Raw genomic sequence first — 23,119 nt, 5'->3', positions numbered from 1 at the left:
TTAGTTGGGGAGAGTGTCGATGGGGTCGTAGTACTCGTAGACCTTGTTCTCCTTGTCGCGGCCCGTCACAGCCGGAGCCATGTAAGTCGATAGCCCTGTCTTGGGGTCATATGACTCGTACGAGCAGGCCAAACGCTTACCACCGCCGGCAGGAAGATCGACGACGAACTGAGGCATCATGAAACCCGCGATGGAGCCGCGGATGCGGGCCTCGAGGTCGAGAATGGTCTGCAGGGGTGTCCGCAGATGCTCAACTCTCTCCACCATGTCGCACTGGTAGACATAATACTGCGGCTGCGTCAGCAACGTTTGCTACATCACTTGCCACTGTGCATATACAGCTTGGCCATATCAGCAAGGAATTACCCACAGGGAAGACCTTGTTGTCGGCAAGATCACGGATCAGCTTCGACATAGTGTCGACATCGTCGTTCACGCCCCGCAGAAGCACTGTCTGGTTTCGGACCATGACGCCTTCCTCAAACAACTTCTGACTAGCATCTTTGCTGATCCACGAGATCTCGTTGGGGTGGTTGAAGTGAGTGTGCCAGGCAACAGCTTTTCCAGCCTTCTTGGCCTTGTTGGATATGTCGATGAGGGCATTGACCCAACCGTCCGACTCGTCCAGGATACGGCTCGGGGCTACCGCCAGTCCCTTGGAGGCAAAGCGGAAGCGCTTGATGTTGGGCATGCCAATCAGCCTGTCGCCAATCATTCTGAGCTGATCCGGTTGCAGGTAGTAAGAGTCGCCTCCAGAGACGACAATATCCTGCAGGGCGGGCGTGTTCTCGATGTACGCGAAGGCCTCCTCCCATCTCCTGCGGGTCGGCTTCAGAGATGCCTTGGTGACAGTGTCCGTATCGGCTCCCACAGCGTAGGACCGCGTGCAGAACATGCAATAAGTTGGGCACACCGAGGTTGCTAGCGGCTTGTCAGCGGGCCACTTTCTACACACAAAACATCGACAAACTCACGCAGGAAGAGGGCCTTGTCGCTATACCGATGAACAAGGCCCTTGACGGGGGAGTCGGCCTCCTCGTGAAGCGAGTCAAGCGCCAACTTGGGATGATCGGGAATGAGCACCGACTTGAGAGGAAGAAACTGGCGAATGATGGGGTCGTGCCGGGGGTTCTCCCAGTTGACCCGACTCAAGATGTACGGACTGAAGCTCTTGGTTAACATCCCTGGACTTTCAACAGGTTTGCGGTCAACTCACGTCATTCGTATGGCCATCGTTGCAGCAGCCACACCCTCCATAACATCCGCGATGAACTCATCGCGAGACTGCATCTGCGTGCCCAGCTCATTCAGAGGCACTTCTTCCGGGACGACAGCCTGCAGAAACTTGAACAGCTTGGCTGTGCCCTGCACAGTATTGGCAACCTAGGGGACATTGTGTATAAGCTCATGGCCGTGTACCGACAAAAGGAAAGTTGATGGCACCAGACTTACGCTCCAACGATATGAGAGAAAGTCCTTGGCCGACACATTCTCCCAAACAGGTACCTCGCGCCAGAACTCATCCCTGTCTTGGGGAAGCGCGGTGGCAACGGGGCGTACGATTGGAGCAGGAGTCGTGCTCTTGGCCGCACTCTTTCTGTTCATAAAGAGGGGAATTCTGCTGGTGGTAGTCTCAAGGCCTTTGCCTACATCGGCGACTTGGGCCTGGCGATGGGGCACTGCTGTGACTGTGCGAGCCAAGGCAGGGGCGCGGAGGCAGACGGAAGGCCCGTGGCGAGACAGCAAGGACACCATGTTGATGGCCGGGCTGATGAGAATATCGAAAGGCTTCTCGGTCGGCGGTTGTGAAGGAGATGTGGTTTGATTTGGGTGATCTCGAGTGTCGACTGGTAAGATATCCTATCCTCTTGCCTTGTTTCTGAGAGGAAGTGGGGGATATTGAGGCCGGGGAACAGCAAGTGCTACTTATACTCCCCGTCCAGAGCCTCAGATAAGATGGTGTGGTGACAATACAGATGAGAGTGAATTATCCAGGTGGGTCGGGTTTCACACGGTGTCGTTGCTCTCCGCCGTCACACTATTCACTATACATGAGCAACTCAATATTCTCTGTTGAGGCGACCGAGTAAATTGACTGGTGCTCTGTGCGAGCTTCTCCTAGCAGGCACGGTGAAGCAGATTGTCCTATTATTCGCCTGATGCTCTTTCCCTCACGAGATGGTTAGCAGCCCACTCTACCCCAACGAAGTTGCGTGCCTCGGGACCGACGCACTCACCAGCTGACCGCCAGCCTGCTTGATGTTTCAAAGTTGGAGTATATATAGCCTTGGACGGTCGAGAGTCAGGAGGTTGGGCCGCACTATTCAGGATATTTGCCGCAAGTCTTAATCCCGTGTTCTTGCGATGCTCTCTCCCACTGTTTTTACAGCTCAACAATCACAAAGGACTTTGAGAATGGGCCTCTCAGATACCGTGACACTGAATCTCGCTGTCAGGTAGGACCTCTTTCTCACCAGATCTCCAGGTTTTGCTGGCCGGAATGCAGCAAGGGTTGCTTAACACCTTCCCATCCCAGACTCTCATCCAATATCTGCCCCAACGCCCCACTACGGAGTGGTGTCAGTATGAAGAAGTGAGCGCGGGATATGCTCCTGATGGTGGGGGACAACATGCCTTGGGAGAGCGAGCCCAGGCCAGGTTTTCTCACTGTGCTCTTGGTGAAAACTGAGGCTCCTGCGGTGTATAAACACACCTCGACGCCGGTTGACCGTTGGGATCTTCGTCTCTAGACCGGAGCTAACGCGACTTGAGCACCAATCTGAGTCGGGTTTGATCGGTTTGATCCAGGGGCAGAATTTCGTCACCGTTGAGCCAGATTGTTCGCCGAGTTTTGAGTTTGTTGCCCTGCAGCTACGACCCTCATATACTTTTCCGGCCATGATGTTCGATCCGAGAGGCTCCAACACCACGACACCGCCAGCGGAAGAAACCAAGATGAAGTATGGGGACCCAATCCTGCATGCATGCAAGTAGGAGATTCAAGCGTTTAAGAAAGTGAGATCTGACAGACCCCTTGCTTCAGACATCAAGATCGTCAGTCGGCTTCGGCTCTTGCTGAAAAGCCACCGCAGATGGCAACACCGGCAACCAGGGACTTGGAGTATGCAGATGTCGTTTTGGCTGCATGTCCGCCCAACGGATCGGCGCCACAGGCCGAGATGGATCGGGGTTGGCGGCCATGGAAGGTCGTGATAGGCTCTTACTGTCTATCGGTGGCCGTTTACGGACTGTTGAGCACCATCGGTCTCTTTCAGACACACTGGAAAGAAGACATGCTCAAGGAATACACAGACAGCGAGATCTCGTGGATCATATCCATGTTTGGCTTTCTGGACTGCTTCGTAGCGGCCCCGGCAGGCATTGTATTCGACCGATATGGTTCAAGGTGGGTCTTGGCGGTCAACAGCATGGCATATCTTGCGTCCTTCGTAGGTCTGGCTTTCTCGTCAACCTATAGCGAGCTGATGGGTTGCATGGTGGTGGCAGGAGTCTCATCTGGTACGTGGCTCATCAGAAGCAAGTTTGGGAGTAGCAACATACGCGGGCTAACATGAGCGGTGTAGCAACTATCACGACAGTCGCCTTTGCAGTCGTGAGCCATTGGTTCAAAGAGAAGGCCGGCCTCGCCACGGGGTGCGTGACCGTCAGTGCGGCATTGGGCGGAATGTTCTTCTCACTTGTGCTCCAGAGTCTGTTTGACCGGCTGCAATGGAGGGATGCAGCCTTGATCTTGACTCTCATCCTGGCCGTGTTTGTCACGTTGGGCAATCTGCTCGTTGAGATCAACCTACCGCCGCAATCTAAGACGCAGGGAGAGCAAAGGACGGCAGGAGAAACGGAGATCTCCCGGAAGGCATGCGGCACATGGCAGTCGATACTGGGGATCATCCAAAACCCCAAATTTTGGCTCATTACTTATGCCATATTCGGTGAGTGACCTTGGTGGTCCAGAAAGACGTCGACTGGGCAATACTAACTCAGACATTTGTGCGCAGCATACGAACTTGTCCTCTTCATCCAATGGGGGTCGATCCCCCCTTACGCCGTGGCGACCAACTTTGGGGAGAAGCAGTTCTACCTCATGATGTCGTACAACATTGGCGCTGCATTTGGGAGAATCTTGCCACCGTTTGTGTCCGATAGGTTGCTTGGTCCGCTGAACACAACCATAGCCATGAACATTTTCACATTGACAGCGGTACTTGCCATCTGGCTGCCGGCGGGAGCGAGTTCCATCGACATGCTCTATCTGGTGGTTGTTCTTATGGGCATCGGCACAGGAAGCTTTGTGCCTCTAGGCGGTAGGATTTCAGGAAACATATTCCTGGCTTGAAGACTTGCTGACGTTTCAGTCGTGTAGTGGCTTGCATGGGTGCTCTTTGTAAGCCTCAAGACATGGGGAAATGGCTAGGCTTCGCCTATGCAATTTCGGGGTTTGCGTAAGTTCTCCAGATTTTTCTGATCACTTATCTCTCTATACTGAACAAAACCTCTCAGGACTTTGATAGGGAACCCCGCAACCGGAGCGATCCTTGACAGACACGGATCTAATGGCCTCGTGGCGTTCCTCGCAGCAGTTCTCGCTTCTGGCCTGATCAGCATAGGTATCCTCCGATGGCAGTGCAATGGCCGGCGTTGGTTGGTGATGGGCAAGATCTGATGTCGGTTTACCTGGTTGGCTATGCCCTCGTGATGGGTAACACAGCAGGACGGGGAAGGGGGGTGGGGGGGGGTGGTTGCCCGGGAGAGAGGGACCGAACACCAGAATCTCGTTAGTTAGTAACAATATCTAACTTTTGGGATCTGAGATCTGGACTGCTCATCAATGTAACAAAAGTCAAGGTAGGGAGAGAGGTTTATTTTTGAGACTGACTTTGTGTCTATGGGTAACAGGATGACAGCGCGGGTAAGGAGAGACAGAAGTGAGACAGACCCACGGGAATTGGACAACTGACACCGGAGAATGTCGACCCGATTCTCCGACTTGTAGTTATCTGCGCAAATTCACACCGGAAGACGGGGGGGCTTTTCGACTACAACACCACCACAGCAAGCGCCCCTCAAAAGTGTACGACTGCTTCGCCGGGTTACGCAAGATCCAGATACCCGGTTTGGAACCATGTAGTTTGCTGGTACGCCTCTCTCAACCTCTCATTTCTTGCGCAGCTTTTATTTCCCGGAAAATTTTATGACAGATCGGAAATCAGAAATCTGAGGAGTACATACAGCTAGGAAACTATCCGTGAGATGGGGACGGGAGCTAATCACCCGTTTTATATGGGGGGGGGGTTTTGGGGAGCGGTTGGGGGGGAACGAGCGGCTAGCCCCGGAATTTTCGTTTCTCGGAGATGTCACAATCGGTTTTGTTGTTGCTAGAGGCCGCAGCGGTACTATACACCACCATCTTTCCCTCTTTTTTCTCCCGCATCCACCTTGACATCGGGACCTGGCATGATCTTGGGGGGTACAAGTGGTGGGGAGGAGGGTGGTATGCCTATTGTAACGAAGATCGAGTGGAGGAGATCGAGATGGTTGGTTCGTGGATGGGGTGGGACAAAGATGTAACCCGTCCGTCTTTTCTGCCCGGTTACCTATGAGAAGGTGTGATGAGTGCAAGTGTACCCAGAAAAGCGAACCGGACATAATTATTGCGTTTGTGGTGATGATGGTTCAGCTAGTATTGGAACGCCATCGACGTATATACGAGATGTCTCTGGTACTTTACACACACAAGCAGACGCATGGAGTTTATTGACAGCCTTACTTCTGTTATCGTGTGTCCGAGGATCGGGAGGGGGAGCTAGATATGCTCGCAGCCTTGCCGTTGGTTAGACAGGACATCTCTTTTTTGGCTCCTCCTCCCTCTCACGTTTAACGCTTGTTTTTTTTTTCTTTTTCTTTCAGGGAGAATACCCATCAAAAGCCTGGCTGATGGCATAAACTATCATTATGCCAAATAATATCATGCAGCAAGAAATACCAGGTAGTGGCATGATCGTGCTTGTAGCAGATACGATCCCGCGGCTTTTCGGAGATCGACACTGTCATCGGTGGGAAGAAGCAAAAAGAAAAAAAAGAAAAAAGGAAGAAAAAAAAGAGCAAAAATTTGACAATCCCATATCATGATGAATGTTGGCATCGATCGTACCAGATGATGCGTGGTTGGTTTAGGGGGGGTTGGCGGTGAGAAATACATGCCGTAGTGGCATTCATGTCTTTGAGCTTGGGCTTTGAGGGGTGTTGATCTTTTGGATGTTATCGCCTCCGCTCTACCGTCAGGCCGCTGTCGTTGGTCCGTAATGTTTTGGAATATTGCTGTAAAACCTGCAAGTTGAGACCGGGGAATTTTTGGGTATTGATATGACGGAAGCGCACCAGTCAGATGGCAAGGGCAGATGGCCGGGCCAGTCAAAGATAATAAGCGAAAGATCCAGACAGAGAAAAGAAAGGTGTGACTTGCGATCTTCCGAGAACACTGATGGTTTGTTATGTGTGTCTCGGTTGAGCAGTTATCCGGAAGAGGGACGGGGTGATTTTGAACTGACAGCTGGGCGGGTGTTCTAAATAGGACATTGGACTTACACGAGGCTGTAGGATTCTTACATCCGAGACAAGGCGGAGGTATCATGCCCAACGGGCGGAGAGATATCCCTCTATGCTGAGCTTGTGATGGGCGGAATTAAAAGCACTTCGCAAAAGACACTGTCGTCCAAATTAGGAAGAGGAAGAGGCATACGTCGAGATTGAGCCGGTTTGGACACGACTTCAATCTCCCATGTAGCTGCACACCCGGCGCTCTGTGAAGACTCTGGGTGCATTACCAAACACCCGAAGAGATGGACAAAAGAAAACTTATGAACCGAAGCTTCTCCTTCACCTCATGTCTGACGGGGAGTGAGCCACCCACAACGCCAGGTGAAATGTGGTGTGGGATAAGTCGTGCTTGCCAGGACCATGAGCGCAGGTGCCATCCGTAACCGACATCTAATCCTCTCTTGTGATCTCATTCCACAGGCTCACTCCATAACACCCCCTTCAACAACAGAAAAGCAAAGGCAACCCAGACTCAAAACAGGTCTCCAAGAAGCACACAAGTCACCACGAGCACTGAGCCAACTGGAGTTCGTTCACATAGAATCCCATTTGTTCCTACGGTTCCAATGTCTGCTCTACTATCTGGGATGTCAGGTGATACGAGACTATTACTTCCATTGTGCCAAAGTCAACAACATGAACTAGATCCTTTCCTTCCGGAAAGCTATCGCCCATCGGCTCCTTGCCAAGTAAAAAAGGGAGGACCTTCCTCCAAAGGTCACCATGGGTTTCTGTCGGTAGCTCCATCCCGGTGACGATATGAACCGCGTTCACAAGTGTAAATACGCCACAATCGTGCTTGTCTGCTTGGGGTGCGCACTTTCCGACCTCTACTGACCATTCAGTTCCTAGTTCATGCTGGCCGATGAAATGATCGATCGGCCTCGTGGCAGAGCCATGGTACAACTGGGAAGCAGAAGAATCGTATATAACGGCCTTGTGGGTGTCTTTTGTCCAAGTGTCCCAGAACCCAGTGCTCGTTTCGAATGTTAATGGCCACCAAGATATTTGCCTCTGGGCTCTTGGAGCCTGACGGGGTGTGAAGCTTCCCAAAATATTTGCCGTCATCCTCGACGAGAACGGGGTCGATGGTCGAAAGTCGGGCCCACAAAGTACCAGAGGTGTCAGAACATCATGGATGGCCTTGTCATCCAACCAACGACCATCTGACCAACAATCTGAGCAATTGTCATTGCGCTATGGCTCTGGACAATGTGGTTTGTTTTCTTCGCCTTTATCATTGGTGACCGTGACCGGCAGTTTCCGCTTCAATCCCCCTTGGTTGGAAGCGGCTGAAAATTCGAGTTCGTCTGTTACCTCATTGTTAGATAAACTGTCATAAGCACTCATCGGGGCTTTAGGATGTGCAAACTAATCTGGCAAGTCCACGTTGCTGAGCGGCCCAGTTGGACGTTTGGTCGCAATGTCCCCGCTTAGAGCCATCTTGTCGTTTGTCGTTGGGGCCGTCTCTTGCCAGTCGGTCATTGCCCACGGGAGTGTCGAAAAGTAGACTGCCTGGCAGCAAGAAAGGAGATGTCGATGATTTGGTAGAGTCGGGGTGGAGGTATGCGTCACCTCTGCTTCTGAAGCAGGTGCGGATCGAGGTACCACCATCGCAGGTGGGCAACGTACCTGCCGACAGAAGCAACTATCACTTTGTTAAGCTGATGGAAGGCAGGAACGACCTCACCTCCCCATCCAGTCCGAGCTCCGCTCTGAAGAAGCCTCAGGCTCGGCTTTAACCCATCTATCAGCGGCTGGAAAGATTGTCAACACACCTCTCGACTATCTTAAACCACCCCCAAGCTATCTTTAAAGACCTATGATATATATTCAAGAGCCCTTTATTATTCTTAAACGGCCTATTAAGTATTTTGGGAGGCCTTGGGCTATCTTTGAAGGCCTTGAATTATTTTAAGGCCCTGAACTAATCAGCAGACCCAACTTCTCTGTTCGCGACGTGGCAGTATATTTGCTCTATGATAACATGCCCCCTTTCTGCCTGACACATGATCCGGGTGAAGAGGAAGCAGAGGAATGCCTGACCATCCTATCATGTGTGCAGGTCGACATATCAAACGCTTACCAAGACTGAGCCCAAAGCATTGAGATTTACTTCCCCCACGTTTTCTGTTTCCATAAAATGGCCAAACAAATGCCACAACACCTTCAGCACTGGAGGTAAACGGCATCTCAGATGTCCATCAAAAATTTCACCCAACCTGCGGCCCTCAGCGTCACCACGTTAGCACCTGCTTCGCCGTGACCTCGTTCACTACACCAGCTTCTTTTGCTCAACCAGTAGCACTGAATCATTCCACACCTACTTTCCCTATTCTGGCTCCAACTGAGATATAACCGTTCATTACCCCCCTTTTAGCAAAACAAGAATACATCATGCACACCATCTCCCAGAGACGTCCCACTGTGTAACACAAATCCTTCAGCGCTTACTCTCTCTCTCCTCGACGCCAACTGATAGTATATCAGCCACCCATCCGCATAACAGCATCTCTAGGCGGTAGCACAGGTACAACCAACTCATAATGTAAGTTGGCAGATAGCAGGAGGAGCCGGGCACCAACTCCGGATCCGGCACGGGAAAGAAACTCCGGGCGGATTCTGAAACTGGAGACTCGGGACTCGGCGATGTTTTGTGCGAGAAGCACATGTTTTGAGACCGATGGCTGAATATTGTCCAACACACTCTCTCTTGTGGGTGTACCAGTGTGTGGGCTTGTGATGACATGGTGATGACAGCAGACAGCCCAGACCAATCTCAACACATGTTTCATCAGTCGTGATACTAACATCTCACCTCCGGCTCCAAACATCTACCGAGCTTCTAGTCCCATCAAGCACCGAACGTCATTATTTAGCCCCAATCAGTTGATGACGCACAGTAAGTCTTTCCTCCGTATATCCTCATGTGACGACAAAGAGTAAGCAGCCCTCCCTCCCACAAGCCAAAACCAGCCCCATGAAACATCCCATTCTTCTCTATCACTTCCCAACTCGGACTTTATAAGGCTCAGTATTACTCAGCAGTATCACCACACCGGCATCACCACCCTAGATCGCGATCACTTTGTCTACTTTCTCACATCTCACCACCACCACCACCACCCACCCCCCCAATCCTCCCGTCTCATCCCAACTCTGCTCTCTGCTGCACGCCGTTGTACATATATGTCAAACTATCGACAGCCCTACACACCATACCTACCCACCGTCCAACACACTAACACCAACATCCTCCCCACCCGTCACCATCCCCCCTCAGCGGCACGGCGCGGCACCGGCACCGGAAGACACCAGACAAACTTCGATGACACACATGCAGGTACACTCCCAAGCGGCTGCTCAAAAGGGGAATAAACCGAACAACTCGGCACGTCAGCTATACACCTGCGGCACCTAGCGGCGCAAAGGGGCACAGCAACAGCAGCAACCGCCCCTTTCGTACTCACTGTTTTGCCCCTCCCCCGCCTTGTGTCTTCCCAATTGCCCCGCGGTGGATTTGTGTGAAAAAAAAAAATTCCGGATTGCGTACGCGTTATGCCGGTGGGTTGACAGTTGGCTTTTGATCTGGGCTCCGGCAACGATGGGGTGGCGTATACGAGACACGAGACGTTGGTTTGTTCAGGTTTCATGACTTTGGTCTCCCCCACTGAATAGACGTTGCGAGACGGTAGGTATGTAAATGTTGGTGATTTTTGGGATGGTGGTTGAGATGGGGTATAGCAGCGCCCCCCTCTCGTCATACCAGCCCTTAACGTACCTATGTCCTACCCTATCTCCCTGCGCTCATGTGGATGAAATGGGGCTGGCGGCGAATGCTGTGGAAGCCAAACAATGAAGCAATACCAATAATGATCCGTATAGACGAATAGGTAAACTGCCGTTGACCCTACCGAGACGATAAACGTCTGTATCAGACGGACTAGGTAGGCATGCCGACAGTTGAGCTTATACCGTTTAGCCTCCGTTCATCATGCCACAACTAGTCTTGATATCAGATCTGTGGCTGCCTGGCGGCTACTTGACCGTTTAGGAGGAGGTGAATTGAATGGCGGCTTGGCTTTCAGACTTTGGTTACTTGAACAAGACTCTCACGTGGCAGGCTTGAGGCCTTTCCCCCGTAAAGTCCCAAAGAAATGCATGATGATGAAAGACGAAAAGGTAAACTGAAGTCCAACCCCCCGCCGTTGCAGAAACCTAACCACCCGAGTCCCGTAAGGTGGAAGTGAAAAGCCGCTCGGCTTCGTGAGACCTGGCCGTCAACTCGGACTTTTGAGAGTATCTTCTCGACTCAGTCGAGTTCAACAAAGTGAGTCTTGAGGCACGCATGATGACAGATAGACTGTGTGAAAGTAAAAGAGAAAGATATCGACTCAAACCGAGATGTCTTCACCCACCATCTGTCAAGACCAGGCCCAAAGACACCGAAATGCAAACGACGAGTAGAATGAACAAAATCTGCCGAGGTGATCTCCAGATTTACCGCCCCGTCAAGACCCAACAACCGGCCGGTTGGCTGTGCATCTCCATCGTGGACCGGAAGGGGGGGGGGCCGAGATCACGGCCGGTCCCCCTCGGGAGGTCCGTCCATCAGTCATTACTCACAATGATCTCCCACTACAGCCCAGCGATAGCCATAAAGGTACTCTACTGGGCAGATCAGAGCCGCCTAAAAGCAACTCCCTTAGGGCTGGGGCTGGCACCGTGGATCCGTAGATCAACAACCATCACCCCTCGGTACAGTATAAATCAGAAAAGTTACCTCCTGCACGCCTCCGTCGCCTCCAAAAGGGCAGTGCTTGAAACAACAAGCAAGCAAGCATGTGAGCTCCAACGAGTCGTCGTCCCGAGTCAAGGCAGTTTTTGCGGGGATGATGACGATATGCATGCGGAGAAAGCTGGTTTGTGGGGAGGCTTTCTCAAACCAAGGGGATGCCCGTTTGCCTTTTTGCTGCAACATCCAAGGACGAACAACAATTGGCGATAGAATCCATGAGGAACTCTTCCCAAAAGGCAACCTCCCGACGATTGGACAATTGGTGTAAGAGAATGGCGGTGACAAGACATGAAACAAAACCCACGACTATCTGCAATGTACTGCACTGCATCTTACCCTCTCTAACCAACGTCTCGGGAACATATCCCACTGGAGTGATGAGATGCCTCACCCTGCAGCTTGGGGGAAGAAAAAAAACTCTGACAGCCCCTGACAGATACAACACAATTGTTTGTTGGTTGTGGTGGTCGGCTTACACAAGGCCCTTGGGTGGCAAATTCTGGTCGGTAAACGCAACAGACAGGTGACAATGAACAGGAGCGACGGCCATACTGCGGTAAAGAAGCTAGAGTCAGTTCGTGGTACCGGCCATGCAACTGAACGGCGTCGAGCCATCGTCGGCGACTGGTTACTGGTCCGGCAGAAGGAATGACGGCAGCCAGTTCTCCCCTCTCAAGAAACCCGCCGGCCGGGGGTTTGATGGCCAATGACAACGGAGCCGCGGGTGCTTTCGCCGTGTTGCGTCGTGCCACTGACGGCGTTTTGCTGGAAAAGGCTCCCATTATCAGGCACGCAACCGCAACGTGCATGAAACTACTGTACGAATATGTATCCGTATGCGAGCTGTGAAGTTGTTAGTCGAGGGCACGATAAACTAGGATAACAGATGGCTGGAAACTGCTCAACTCGAGTGTGTGCCACGGCTCAAAACGTACGGCCCAACCCCCACTAATTCCCTCTTTGGTTTGTGGCACAACGCTGAAGTGATACTCGGAAAAGCCATGCGTATATTATCGTTGGCTTGCTTCGTGGGATGAAGTTGACGTACCCCCACAACTGCGTGTTTTACATGTGTGTGTCCCAAGATGGCTTGAAGATCCTGAAAACCGTCGACTCTTTGTCAACATCAATAAAAGAAATGGTGTCGAGCAATCCCTTCCGCCACGTCAATAGTCGTGCCTCGAGACCGTGGAAAAACAAACAACATCTTCGCCGCGTATGCAGTCCGTGTTTGACGCTATCACCAAGCACACTCGCCACCTGCTGCCCAGGCTCTGCTAGAGTCCTCTTTCTGTCAAAGCTGTCAACACGCTTGGCCTGCAGAGTCTTATCTCAGGACCCCCAAATCCCGCTTATCATATCACGAGAAGCTGCTGTGTTTCTTCATCAACAGAAGGATCCGCAAGTTCTGCCGATAGCGTCTTCTTCTGGCCAGCATTGCTGTCCACACGTTCCAAATCGTGGGGTTGCCGAGGTCGTCTGGCGCACCCGGCGCCCGGCCAGTCCTCACGCTAACGCTGGCCATGTCCCAAGAGGCAAAGGCCGGGCTGCTTGGCAAGCCAGCGAGACATCGCGTCGGAGAAACTGATATTCATAGCTGCTTTACGTAAATCTGCTGCTGATCTGTGATGCGAAAAGACAGACGATCTTCGATGCCAATTGCTGTCGGCAGCACCCTGATGGGCTGCTGGCTGCTTGGTGTGGGTGTCTGATGTACCTACCGAGCATCATATGTCGCAGCTTCAGGTGGTACGAGAAGCCAGTGGATTCCCGCATGTGCCTCTTTCCGTCTGACTTGACAGTTGATGGATGGATGATGGAGAGAGTCACCGCCTGCCTGCTGGCGTCCTGGGCGGTCTGGTTTATCGGTAACTTCCAAGAGTCCAAAAGGTCAAGCTGCTGAAGAAAAGAGGTCCGTCCGTTGCTCCGTCGTGCGGGGACACTGGGACCCTGAAACCTTCGAGAAGACCCATTGACATGGGACGCGGGGGCAGCCCATTGGACGAACCTAAAGCCCGTTCCTGCATGAATGGGGTCTCTCGCGCGGTGGATCGCCACCGGCCAAACACTTGCTCTGCTGTTCATTCCAAAAAAATCCATCGTGGTATCGCGCCATCGACAACTAAAGAAAGATTGGCAGTTTCTGGACATCAACACACAGATAATCATTGCCCACAGCTGTACTAGCCAGCAGCTCGGTGTTATTCTGGAGGAATGGATGATTAGTTCGAACACCAAATCTTGAATTGCTCAGGATTCGAGACCGCTTCTACCGTGTCATCCGTCTGTGACTCGGTGCTGTTTTGCTGAAGTCTTGTCTGGTATCCAGTGTGCCGAAACTGCACTGTGGCATCCGTCTAACCTCCGTTCGGCGTAGGTAGGAACCAGACCGTCGGTGAAGCACTAACGGTGCCAAAAGATACCCAAGGCTGGGGGTCGGAAGATTCTGTGCTTCGAAATGGCGGTGGGAGACTTCTCTACCGTACCCAAGAATGGCCAATCCCACCTCGCAATAAGCACAAGCAAAGCATTTTCTGCCCTTTGATCCATCCGCAAATCCGGGGCGGGACACCGAGGCGGCATGAGCGCCATTTTGGGGTCCGTAGCCCGTTGTTATCAGAATCCCTGGGAGGTACGGCCCCAACCCGCGGCCCGTCAACAACGGTCCATACCAGATTTCCAGAGAAGAATCCAAGCCTTTTCTACCATGGAACCGAATCGTCTCGAAGCCCGGGACATCCGCTCGTGGCGAACCAGGCATACGAAAGCAACAACATGCGGTATTTTGTTCAGGTAGATCCTTTGACATGCGTTATATGTAGGGCGCACTTTACTTTCGTGCCTGATGTCATGCTCGCCGAGCTCTTGTTTCGAGACGCATGTACGTGCCAAGGACACATGGCAGATCTGAGGAACAAAACGAATGAAGTTTGGCGTCGTAGTCCCGTTAGAGCAACCTCGCTGCTAAGCTCCATAGTGCATTGCTGGCCGACGCCACTAGCAGATCCCTCGACGTTACGAAGAAGACGGTGAAGGTCAATCTCTGGTTGGGGCCCGCCCGGATCTGGTTCCGTTCTTTGAATCCATAGCGTTGCACACACCGACTGGGTAACATTTTCCATGGGCCTATTCCAGACGCAATCGCCAGACAGCAGCTCTCGATACACGATATTGCAACATTCTGGTTGCTGTTTGGGGAAGCAGAACCCGGGCGGAGGAATTTCCAGAGCTTCGGTGCTGTGTATCAGCTCGTCCCAGCTCCGTGGTGGCGAAGAGATAGTGCTGTGCCAAGGAAGACCAGATAACTCACAGCTCCGATTCGGCCCTGTCAAGGTTTCAAAAGAAGGACCAGGATGGGGAAAAGCCCTCAGGAACCGTCCCGGATCAGGATGCCGTTTGTGTCCGAGGCCTGCAGGTCCACCAACGCTTAACAGTTCCAAGTGGGGAGGGAGGGGTTCGCTGCTGTTCTGGCGGTATCACAAGGGACCCTTGGAGCTCATGATTGGGAAATGGTCCAAACTGTTAACGGTATGGTACGATGGACGATGGGTGGATGGGTGATGCTTCCAGACGGAACGGCCATCTTTTCGTGAAAAGGCCACCGCAACGAAGAAAGCAACGCAGACTTTGACAGCGGCAGCAGTCTGTTGCTGCACCCAAGACAGGAGGATGCGACGGAGGCTGATAGAGATTTTCCCCAGGCACAATTCGTTTGGCTGAAATGGTGAAAAAGCATTCGTACCTGCATGTTGCAGCTCGTGGCTGCAGTAGCTTCGTCGTGCTCTGCAAGGCACAGCTGCCGGAAAAAGGCCAAAGTACCTCTGGGCTGCCTGGTACATGCGGTCAGTTTTGCCACTGGGTCTGGGGAACAGCCGTGCTGCCGTGATAGCTTCTCGTCCTTCTCCCATCGTCTGATGTGTCTGATGGATAGTGGGGTGCAAGTGGAAACGGTAGAAGGCATCATCACCTCGTCTGTATTGAATCCACCGTGACGGAGCGGGTTTGGAGACATCATGTACGTAGGTACCGGTACCTGGGTGTGATGAACAGACAGGATCGAGTCGAATACGGAAATGCTTGTCGTACAACACGCAGCTTTCGTGTTATGCTGGACGCGCGGTCGTGTTGTTCTCATTGTCTGAAGCTGAGGGCAAGCTCTGCCGATGATGATGATGCTGCTGATGATGCTCGGAGAGATAGGCTTGATTTGATAGTCCAGGCATTAGTCGTTTCCAGAAGGCAGAAATGATAAATGATATGTCGGAAACAAGTTGATTGCAACTGCAACGCTGGATAGTGCTGTCTCGACGTTTCGGGAACACGACGATGTGACTGCAAAGCTGTATGAAACAGCTCTCTCCCCGCTCAGCATTTGCCTCGACCTATGGGGGAGGACATGTTGTTTTCTCAACCGCTGGACGCGTTGTTGTGGATGGTGGCGGACCGGAAGAGAATAGCCAGAAAGATGGCCATGATCGTCCAAAGAAGCAATGAGACAAAAGCTGGATGGCCTCGAATCCATCAATTCAGACAGGACCGTGAGGACCGGCTGGTGATGATGGCCCTAGGGTTGATGCAGGCTGCCGAAGCTGGGCAACACGTGAACAGGATTGTATGTATCTGGACAGCCAGACAGTGTCAAAAATAGCGACAGATTCATGCAACGCCCTCTCAAAACCAAGCGAGAAAAGCAAAGGACATGCAGCGTAGCATGCCACCTGACCGCTCCGATCCGTCCAATCCATGACAGGTAACACGCACAAATTATGTATCAGTTCTCAGCCCAGCAACTCCAGCTGCTGTCTATACGAAGCTGAGGAGGAGCAAAAAAAAGATTGAGAGGTGATACCTACCAATGGTAGAATCTGATGGGAGAGAGAGTACGTGGAGAGGGACGAAAAAGGCATCATAGGCAGGGTTGTAAAGTGGTTGCATGGCGGGGCAGTCAAATGCGTGTCTGCTATTGGCTCTTGGGCCCACCTCTCTTCCGAGTGGCCTCTCGCACTCTCACTGTCCTCCCATCCCACCTCATCACTTTTTACCCCGCGGTTGAGAACCTGAAGGCGACTCTTTCTCACGATCGACGGCCGACTCGCAGCCTCTCGGGTGTTTCATGTTTCTCCTGCACAGCGACTGAGCCATCAGGCTCACCATTCCCCTCACTCGGTCGGTGGTCCGCGCGGGACCTAAGACCTGCAGCATCACCTTGGTACCGCACGACACGGACACCCGGCGCAGGTCAACGCGATCGGGACAGTCTTCGATTCGCCCGCCTGGAGAGGATGAGGATGCTATGGCCGCCTTCCAACTGCATGATTTCGAGTGTAGTCCATCGGCAGTTTGTCCGTTGTTGGTCTTCCCACGCCGCAGACTATGATGGATAATTCGAGAGAGGGACACCGAATTGTCATCATCAACCACCCACCCCGCTTCTATTTTTCAAAAGTGAGCAGACGGGAGAACAATATCGCCCTGGTGACGCTGGATGATGTGGGAATCTAAACCGGGATGCATCGACAGATAAATAAAGACCAACATACGTCCAACATCTGGTTTTCCTGGTTGGCAGAGTTTTACAAAAAAGGAAATGCATGAATTCAACCGGCGGCCTGTCCCGGACTGCCAGCTTTAATGCCCCTCGATCGTCAGCTGACGGAAGAAGAAGGTGAGGTGATGGGCAGTCTTGCCGTCATTCGCCTTCATCCGCCTGCCATGGCGGTTATTCGAGTGTCCTGTTGCGTATCGTCGTCGAGGGCATTCACATCGTCACATCGTCACCTGGACTCTGGATCTGATCTGAATAGTTGTTGCCAACCAGCGGCGGCGCGACGCCGTTTCCCTGGTGGTCACCCTCCAAGTTCAGGTTGCCTCTCGGGGTGTTTCGTGCCTTGCAGTCACCCACCTGCGGTCCCTACTGGTCGGGGAGCAGAGGGGCGAGATGTGACCTGACACAATGCAGCGAATAGCTGTGCCTGGATTGTCGTCGGACACCGCGCTTGCCCACCGCGCCTCGGCCAGAGACTTTTTTGTGCACAGTTTCTGTGGGCGACATTGTTGGCCCTTCAGCCTATCACGACTGCAGAGACGGTCTCGCGGACGGCTTCGACAATGTACATGCATGTGCTCGTCACCCTCGTTGGTCAAAAGCGTGTGTGTCTCTCTGCCTCGAACCCGCGAGCGAGGAACAACTTACCCAGTGGGTGTGTACGACGCCCAAGCGTCGTTCTGAATCCCGAATGCCATTTCTTCTGCTGCTCAGTTTCCCCACCCATCATTACATGAAGGCCTCGCTTTCGGCCAGCTAGCGGATGCCACTGACAGAAAAGAGACACCGTCCTCCGTCCGGCCCTCAGTCTCTGCGGGACCCGGCCGGCCTCGGCAGCTTGGGGGAATGACAACTGATGACAAGCCTGGAGCTGGCTTACTTGACAGCTCAACTCCACCGTAGCGGCGAACAGTGCGTTGGACCATCTATCTCTAGTAGAGAGAACAGCACAGCTCATCAGCTACCTTGTTACAGACCTACCAGCGGAGCTACACTAGCAGAGGCCGCTTTTCCCCCTCACGTCTTTCTCTCTGTGGTGCTGCTCAGTGCTGCTGCATGCTGCATACGCAGGCACCGCAGCTTAGTGCCTCTACCAGCAGAGGGGATGATTGGTCGGGGGAGAGGAGGGTGGCCGCCCAGAGGGTACCATTCTCGCAGCGGTACATCCGTCGTGCTGGCAGACTAATCCGCATTTAGCACATTTATGACTGCGCCTGGTGAGTGGGGGGGGATGGCGCCCACAAGTCCATTCGTCGAAGCCGGCCACCCACCATCTGATGTTGCCATCCACCCACATGCCCCAGAACACCATTAACAGACAGGGGCCCTTGTCACTTGGTCCCTCCCGGCCCTTGTCAATCCAAGACCCAAGCGAACCCGCGCATGGTGGACATGGTGGGCTGGTGCGGATTGGAGCGACCAGGATTAAGTGCCAGTCGAGGATTAGGTGCCCAGTCGAGAGAGGGTCGAGAGAGCCCACACAGTCTATCGCCTGCCTGTCTGGCACCTCGCTGGCCGTTGATCGCTTTAGAGTGGGTTAGGCCCATCCGTACATATCCTCCATGGGCTTCCCACCCTGACGCTCTCTTCTCTCCACAATCGGCAAATCGGTCGACCTGGACGCGTGATTGCCTCGCTCTCTCTCTTTCTTGTTCATTTACATATTGGTTCTTGTTTCTTTTAGGACTCGACACTTTTGGAACATCTTGTTCCTTATTACCCTCTTTCAGCCCCCTCAAGCACATACACCAACTCGTCCTCTCTCGTCTACCTCCTCCGTCCACCTCAACCTCCTCCATCCTCACCAATCTCACCCTCAGCTGTGGACGATAAGACGAGTTCATGTACAACAGCAGCAAATATCGAGAACTTTGAACCCGGCTGGTTGTTGATCATCATCATCACAACTGCCAGACATTCATTACCAAAAGAACCAACCATCACCATCTTTAGGCCACAGCCCAACAGCAAGCAATACTCGCTCCATACAACAGCAACCTGTACAATAAGCCCGATATATACTTAATACCTAAACCACAGCAACCGAACAACGAAGAACAACAACAACAACAAGTCCAGGTGTCTTGACTGGTGGGTAACCGCAACGATCTCTAGAGTGGAACCTGGACGCTGATGGACTGGAATAGCAACCGCAACAACAGCAACAGTAACTGCCATAGCTCGCCCAACATGTCTACAGCACCATCCTACTTCTTCTACCGGCCTGGTCCCAGTGTCGAGAGCAGACCAACCCACTTTGTCCAGCAGCCTTTCCACCCAGCTTTCCAACAACAGCAGATGATGATGAACCTTCCCGTGGTGGCTCCTCTTCCCTCGACGCCTGTCTACTCGCGGCCAACATCATCCTGCTCGTCGCAGCAAGGGCCGCTGCTCTCACACACATTCAACGGCACCACCATCTCACCTGCCGTGCTCACACCGGCGGCTTCCCCACAGCCCATCAATTACAAGTCACTGCTTGCGCTCGACACGGGACTCAACGAGTTCGATGGACTCCGGTCCCCGTCGACTCCTGCGCTCTCGTGCTCCGGCAGCACTGTCAGCAGCCCCGGCAGCACCTATGAGATGCTCGCCACACCGCTCAACCCTATGCTCTCTGGCCTTGACGGTTTTGAGACCAAGGGCAAGAGGGAAGAGGAGGGGCTCGAATGCTTCCCTGACCTGGAGCCATGGTCCTCCAGCTGCTCCTCACCTCAGCTTGTGCCTGGTTAGTGATTTTTTATGATTTTTTTGGGGATTTTATTTGTGAATGTAGATGCAGTGAGTCAGGGTGGATGGACTGAATTGAATGAACGGGCGGGCCAAGTGGCCCCTGCTTTTGAGATTTTGGGCGGTTGCGCGGTTGAGCTTAGCGGGGTTCTCAGCTGGGCTGCTTTTTTTCTGGGTGCTGGAGCTGACCAAAACTCTGCCTGTCCACAGTGTACCTTTCATCCCGCGCACAGGCTCCCCAGACTGCCACTGCCACGCTCAACAGACAAGCCAGCAACGACCTCCTTTCTCCTGCATCGTGCCCGTCACTTTCTCCATCACCCTCCCCTTACGCGCGTTCAGTGTCTTCCGACGACAGCTTCTGCGATCCGCGCAATCTGACTGTCGGCTCTGTCAATTCCACTCTTGCTCCAGAATTTGCGGCTCTCCCCGCTTTTTGCCTGGGTGAGGAAGAGGATCAAAAATTCGTGCTCAGGGGCGATTCGTTTGCCAGCTCCCACAACGCGTCCACCATCTTCACCAGCCAGGACCTGCACCGCACCCTTCCCTCCAGCTTCACTACTGGTGACCTGTCAGACTTTGACTCTGACGACGAGTTCCAAGGCCTTGCCATCTTGAGCGAGCCCCTCGTGTCCCAGGCCAGCAGCCGGTCGCGTTCCTGCAGCGAGACCAGCTTCAACTGCGAGGAAGACTTTGAGGACAGCGACTCCTTTGCTGCCAGCTACCTGCCCAGCCCACCAAGCTCGTGCGAGGACGCCGACGAGCATCAACCCAAGAGGCAAAAGAAGTCTGCCGACAGCTGCTGCAGCAAGCCCGCCATGAACGTCGCTGCTGAGGCCGAGGCCCAATCAGGGGCTGCTCAGGACCAGTCCCAGACCCCGGCCAACCAGGACAACACCACCAGCGAGGCCCAAAACATCAACTCGGGTGTCAACTCCGCTTCTCCCGATACCGCTGACACCCCCTCCGGCACCCCCGCTGCTCCCACCAACCGCCGTGGTCGCAAGCAGTCCTTGACCGAGGATCCCTCCAAGACCTTCGTCTGCGAGCAGTGCAACCGCCGGTTCCGCCGCCAGGAACACCTCAAGCGTCACTACCGTTCTCTCCACACCGAGGACAAGCCCTTCGAGTGCCACGAGTGCGGCAAGAAGTTCTCTCGCTCTGACAACCTTTCCCAGCATGCCCGCACCCACGGAGCCGGCGCCATCTCTCTCGACCTTCTCGATGGCTCCGACATGGCTGCCGCCGCCGCCGCCGGTCACCTAGGTCAAGGGTATCCACACCCTCACGGCATTTCTCTTGCTCCCGACTACCACACGCTCGGCCATGTGTTGTTCCAAATTAGTGCTGAGATCCCAGGCAGCGAGTCGTCGTCGGATGAGAGCACCGAGTCCAGCAGGAAGAAGCGCAAGAGGTCAGAGTAATGGAACGCAAAACTTGCTCGATCAACCTTTTATCTATTCAATTCTCTGCACACTCTTCACAATGTCGGTGGTTCTCGCATTAGAACGTACCGTCGCCATTGATGCCCGGATATGACTGCCACGACGCGTTGTTTCATCGGGCCTGGGTCAACACATCAACATTTACATATATACACTGGGGGGTTTGCTCTTTTTCATCAAGACAAAGCGAGGCGGTGGGACACTATTTGGGATTCTTTTTTTATGGCGCAGACGTTTTTTCGCCTTTTGGCAGGAACTCAGCAGGCAAAAACGATGGGTTGGTGTTTTTTTGTTATTTTATATCTTTTTTAGTCTTCATGTGTGTGACATTTGTTTTTTTGTATCAATGTCCACAAACACTTCATGTACCACCACCAACTCCTGTCACCAAACCAGCATCACCGCGTCCCATGGCTTCTTCTGTGAAGTCATGGGAGCAGGACGGCAATCACGATCAAAACAAAAGCGCGCTTTTTCATTGGGGATGGAGGGAAACGCGACCAAAAGCTCGAGGAGCCAAAAAATGACAGTGAAGAAGGGAGAAGAAATATGACGATCTGATTGTACGAACTGGAGAAGAAGAAGAGAACATACACACGATTTGCATTGGGAAAGGAGGATCCGATTTTCACCACAACCTCATTTGACGTGGTCGATATCATCAAAGCATACTCTCTTGTCTCTCTTTGTCTCTCTCTCTCTCTCTCTCTCTTCGGGAGAGAGATAGGTTCAACCAGCATGGTTTCGGGATAATAATTTTAGTACATTTTTTTGAACACTTTTTTTTCGTCTCTCTGTCTTGCGGGAAGGAAACCAAATGTTTTGTGCTTTTGGCGGATATCCCACTTGTCTCTGTTCTTTTACTTCTTTGACATGCATGTGTGTGTGTTTGATGATTTTGATATGAAGGTTGTATTTTTGGCTGTATTATTGTTTCGTTTGTGTGTTTTTATGTCTTTCACTTCTCGACTTTCGTTTTTGCTCTTTCTGTCTTTTGTGCGCTACGCTAAAAGGAAAATTGGCTTTTTGTCGTTTTTGTCTTGCTATTATCTTGCCGGTCATGATCTTCAAGCCAAGGAAAGCTTTTTTTTCCTTTTACGGGGTGGGCACAGACAGACGATTTGGAGCACCGTCACGTCTTTTGAGCTAGCCTTTGGTGGTTTTTTTTTTTAACATGATGGATGGATGGAATGAGATTATTATCCGACTGGGAACCATGTACAATATTTTGCCTTTTTTGCTAGGACGCCAGTAGATCAGCAGCGATGAAATTTGAACACGAGAGAGAGAGAGAGAGAGAGGATGCCTGTTTCACTACAGCAGAGAAGAAGAAATCATGTGAATGGAAGTGTGTGAATCAGGATGGTTAAGCGCCGGAGCCGACGAGAAATAGAGAGAGAACTAGATTGATCGATCGACGTGTTCTGGGCTGCAGAAAGAACCCGAGACATTGGATCTTTCTTTCTTTCTTTCTTTGCTTCTTTTTGGTGTTGTACACCCACCACACACAACACTGGAAAATGAAGATCGCGGTAGCGGGTTATTTCCCCCGGTGACGGACTCTGTTAGTCCCACGTTCTCCATTCTTGTGGTGGACTTCTCTCAGAGGTTTGCTTTTTTCCAGTTGGAATTATTGGCGGTGTCCTCCGAATGGATCGCGGCGGTGAAGGGAAAACTGAACATGGTGTTGGGAATGAGTGGGCACTCACAGTGGGAGCTAGAGATAACTACCGCCGTTGCCGAAAACGAGAAGGGCCAAAAAAAATGGGAACGGAACGTGCCATTGCCCAGGGTGGTGGTGGATCTGGGTCATCTTCTGGAACTTCTTTGCCGGGGGACGATGTCGGCATCTGATTTGGATCCTGGGGGGTTTGTTTACCATCGTGGGAAAGATGACCGGGTGGATTTGTTTGGTGTGGTCACAGTGAGTGGACGCTGAAGAGCAACGGGGGGATGGATGGATGGATGGATGTTCGAGGCGAGATT

The 23,119-nt window shown here is 52.6% G+C and overlaps 3 protein-coding genes across 3 annotated transcripts; 2 read left to right on the top strand and 1 right to left on the bottom strand.

Annotated features, from left to right (window-relative positions):
• PODANS_1_13090 (uncharacterized protein) lies at positions 1-1,755 on the bottom strand (the record flags this gene model as incomplete). The annotated part of the gene is made up of 5 exons (XM_001904976.1): positions 1-288; positions 371-921; positions 975-1,162; positions 1,217-1,358; positions 1,449-1,755. 5 exons carry the CDS (start codon positions 1,753-1,755, stop codon positions 1-3), a joined length of 1,476 nt encoding a protein of 491 aa, XP_001905011.1.
• A 1,337-nt stretch (positions 1,756-3,092) lies between these two features.
• Positions 3,093-4,681, top strand: PODANS_1_13080 (uncharacterized protein; the record flags this gene model as incomplete). Its single annotated transcript, XM_001904975.1, has 5 exons — positions 3,093-3,549; positions 3,612-3,954; positions 4,003-4,322; positions 4,382-4,460; positions 4,519-4,681. The coding sequence occupies 5 exons, from the start codon at positions 3,093-3,095 to the stop codon at positions 4,679-4,681; spliced, it is 1,362 nt and encodes a 453-aa protein (XP_001905010.1).
• A 14,575-nt stretch (positions 4,682-19,256) lies between these two features.
• On the top strand, positions 19,257-21,112 carry PODANS_1_13070 (uncharacterized protein; the record flags this gene model as incomplete). Its single annotated transcript, XM_001904974.1, has 2 exons — positions 19,257-19,686; positions 19,899-21,112. 2 exons carry the CDS (start codon positions 19,257-19,259, stop codon positions 21,110-21,112), a joined length of 1,644 nt encoding a protein of 547 aa, XP_001905009.1.
• Between the last annotated feature and the right edge of the window lie 2,007 nt (positions 21,113-23,119).

This window comes from Podospora anserina, chromosome 1 (assembly GCF_000226545.1).
Source record: "Podospora anserina S mat+ genomic DNA chromosome 1, supercontig 3".
NCBI classification, from domain to species: domain Eukaryota; kingdom Fungi; phylum Ascomycota; class Sordariomycetes; order Sordariales; family Podosporaceae; genus Podospora; species Podospora anserina.
Note: the sequence above shows the minus strand (reverse complement) of the source record. Positions and strands in the feature narration are given on the sequence as shown.